Raw genomic sequence first — 2093 nt, 5'->3', positions numbered from 1 at the left:
TTGTTTGTTCAGCAGTGTTAATCCGTTTGTTTATGCATTTAATTTTATGGCACAGGTTGCGAATCACTGTATGAATTGTAGTGACTGAAAACCCTGCTATTGAATATGGATAAAATAAGTGTAATGCAAAGCATGGCATTTCAGAAAGCAGGTAGTGAGCTTTGAAACAACTGCAATAAACACAGTGAAGCTCGACTCGTTCTAGATTTTCTTTTGGTAGTAAATCATATGAACAGCTCTAGATTTTATATATAATTAATAACACTGTTTACAATATATTTTTGTACCTAAAGATTCACTAAGTAGCCTTAAAAGAAATGAAGACAATTTTCTCATCAATCTCTTAAGAACAACTCAGTATTTTCTCAATCACTCACATTTGTGTTTTTACAACACCTTCACATATATTAACTTATTAAAATTTGATGACCGATGCCTTATGATCCTTTTGTCGAGTGGACGTGCCGAAACAGCATGTATCGTACATTTGATCCTACTTTCATGCTTTCAGCCCTGCTTTGTCAACCAAAAAAGCCCCTCCCTCTAAAAAGAGCACGTTTTGAGCCAGTTTATCACCTGCAAGTACACAGAGAGCTAGCCAACACATTTATAAAATGCTAAGAAAGAAGTTATTTTAATAATAATGAACTGCATTAAAGATTTAAGGGTCTAAAGATTTAATTGAGGATTTTGATCTGATTGTAAAGACTTGCACAATGTCATCACAGCCATCAGTTAATGTTACACAAATCGTGGTTTGCTGTATATGTTCTTTGTTCAGTACAAGCAATGCAAACTAGCTGGATGCGACAAGCTAACAGCATCTGCGGCGTTTCAATGCAATTACTGCAATCATTATCAGTCAGTTTGATGGTGTTTTGTAGGGATAGTTCACCCAAAAATTAAAACTCCTCATTTACTCGCACTCATGCTGTTCCAAACATGTATGACTTTCTTTCTTCCATGGAAAACGCAAGAAGAGATACTTAGAAGAATGTTTCTTGTTTTTGACTATATAATGAAAGTCAATGGGGTTCAAAACAACACTGATTGGACGCCATTGACCGTCACTGTATGAATAAAACATGTTTGTGTTAAACATAAGTCACACAGGTTTGCAATAACATGAGATTGAGAAATAATGATTTTTGGGTGAACTATCCCTTAAATGTACGCTATTTGTTGCTTTTGACAACATATCAAAAACACTGTTTTCATTTTGATAGTGAATGTGAATCTCTTTCATTATAACTGTAGGTAACAACCCTATATTGCTGGCTTTCATGCCATACTACTGGACCTACAAATGACTTTTTGCAAAGGTCTTGTTTCCATGGTGAAGATAGCAGAATGGGAGGTCCGGCTTCGCCTTATTGTCGTTTGTCTATCTGCAGGAAGCCGGCTGTTATCTGCCGCATCCACGCACAGATGACACATGACACAGTTCCCTGATAGCAGCTGGAGTTTGAATGTTCAGTGGACGTTGTAGATTACAATCCAAAGGTGGAGATATGAAAAAAACATAAAGAACATGAGACAAAAGCTTGAGCAATTTACGACAAAAAAATTAAAAAAGATTAAAACTATGAGGTTTTCCTTTGCAATACTGTGTGTACCACCTTCCTAAACTTTTTTCCGAAATGCTAAAACAGAAGAAAAAGATAGCAACAGAAATGTAACAAAAATAGAAGTGCCTCAAAATTCAGTTCCCTATCTCTTTTAAAATACTTTCTCTTTTAAACAAATATAAAGTGCAGCACACATTCAGGCACGGATACAAATCAAACGTCTCTGAGCACAGCCCTTGTATTTCCTGTCCTGCCGCCCAAAGCTGTTTTCCTAGTGAAGTTTCGTCTGCTAGCTCTCCATCATTCTCCACTCGTCTGTTTCTGAACTCTCTTCTTTGGAGGCTCGTGGTGTATTCGTCCAAAGTCCTGCCTCCAAGCAACGCTTGACGTGGTATTCTGCCACCTGTTATGAGAGAGAAAGAGGATATTAATAACTAACAGGAAAAGACACTTGCAGCTCAGAGATCAGTATGAGGAACAGGAATTGAGCTGCATACTTTACAGAATACTGATCAAAAATGCATA

General features: G+C 36.9%; 1 protein-coding gene across 1 annotated transcript in view; it reads right to left on the bottom strand.

Moving 5' to 3' along the window:
- Positions 1–1857: 1857 nt before the first annotated feature.
- LOC107595572 (hsp90 co-chaperone Cdc37-like 1) overlaps positions 1858–2093 on the bottom strand; it is a 25865-nt gene continuing 25629 nt past the window's right edge. Inside the window, exon 8 of the mRNA XM_016286007.1 lies at positions 1858–1971. Coding sequence (XP_016141493.1) covers positions 1858–1971 — 114 coding nt within the window. The remainder of the gene's footprint in view (positions 1972–2093) is intronic.

This window comes from Sinocyclocheilus grahami, unplaced genomic scaffold (genome assembly GCF_001515645.1).
Source record: "Sinocyclocheilus grahami isolate Dianchi unplaced genomic scaffold, SAMN03320097.WGS_v1.1 scaffold204.1, whole genome shotgun sequence".
NCBI classification, from domain to species: Eukaryota; Metazoa; Chordata; class Actinopteri; order Cypriniformes; family Cyprinidae; genus Sinocyclocheilus; species Sinocyclocheilus grahami.
Note: the sequence above shows the minus strand (reverse complement) of the source record. Positions and strands in the feature narration are given on the sequence as shown.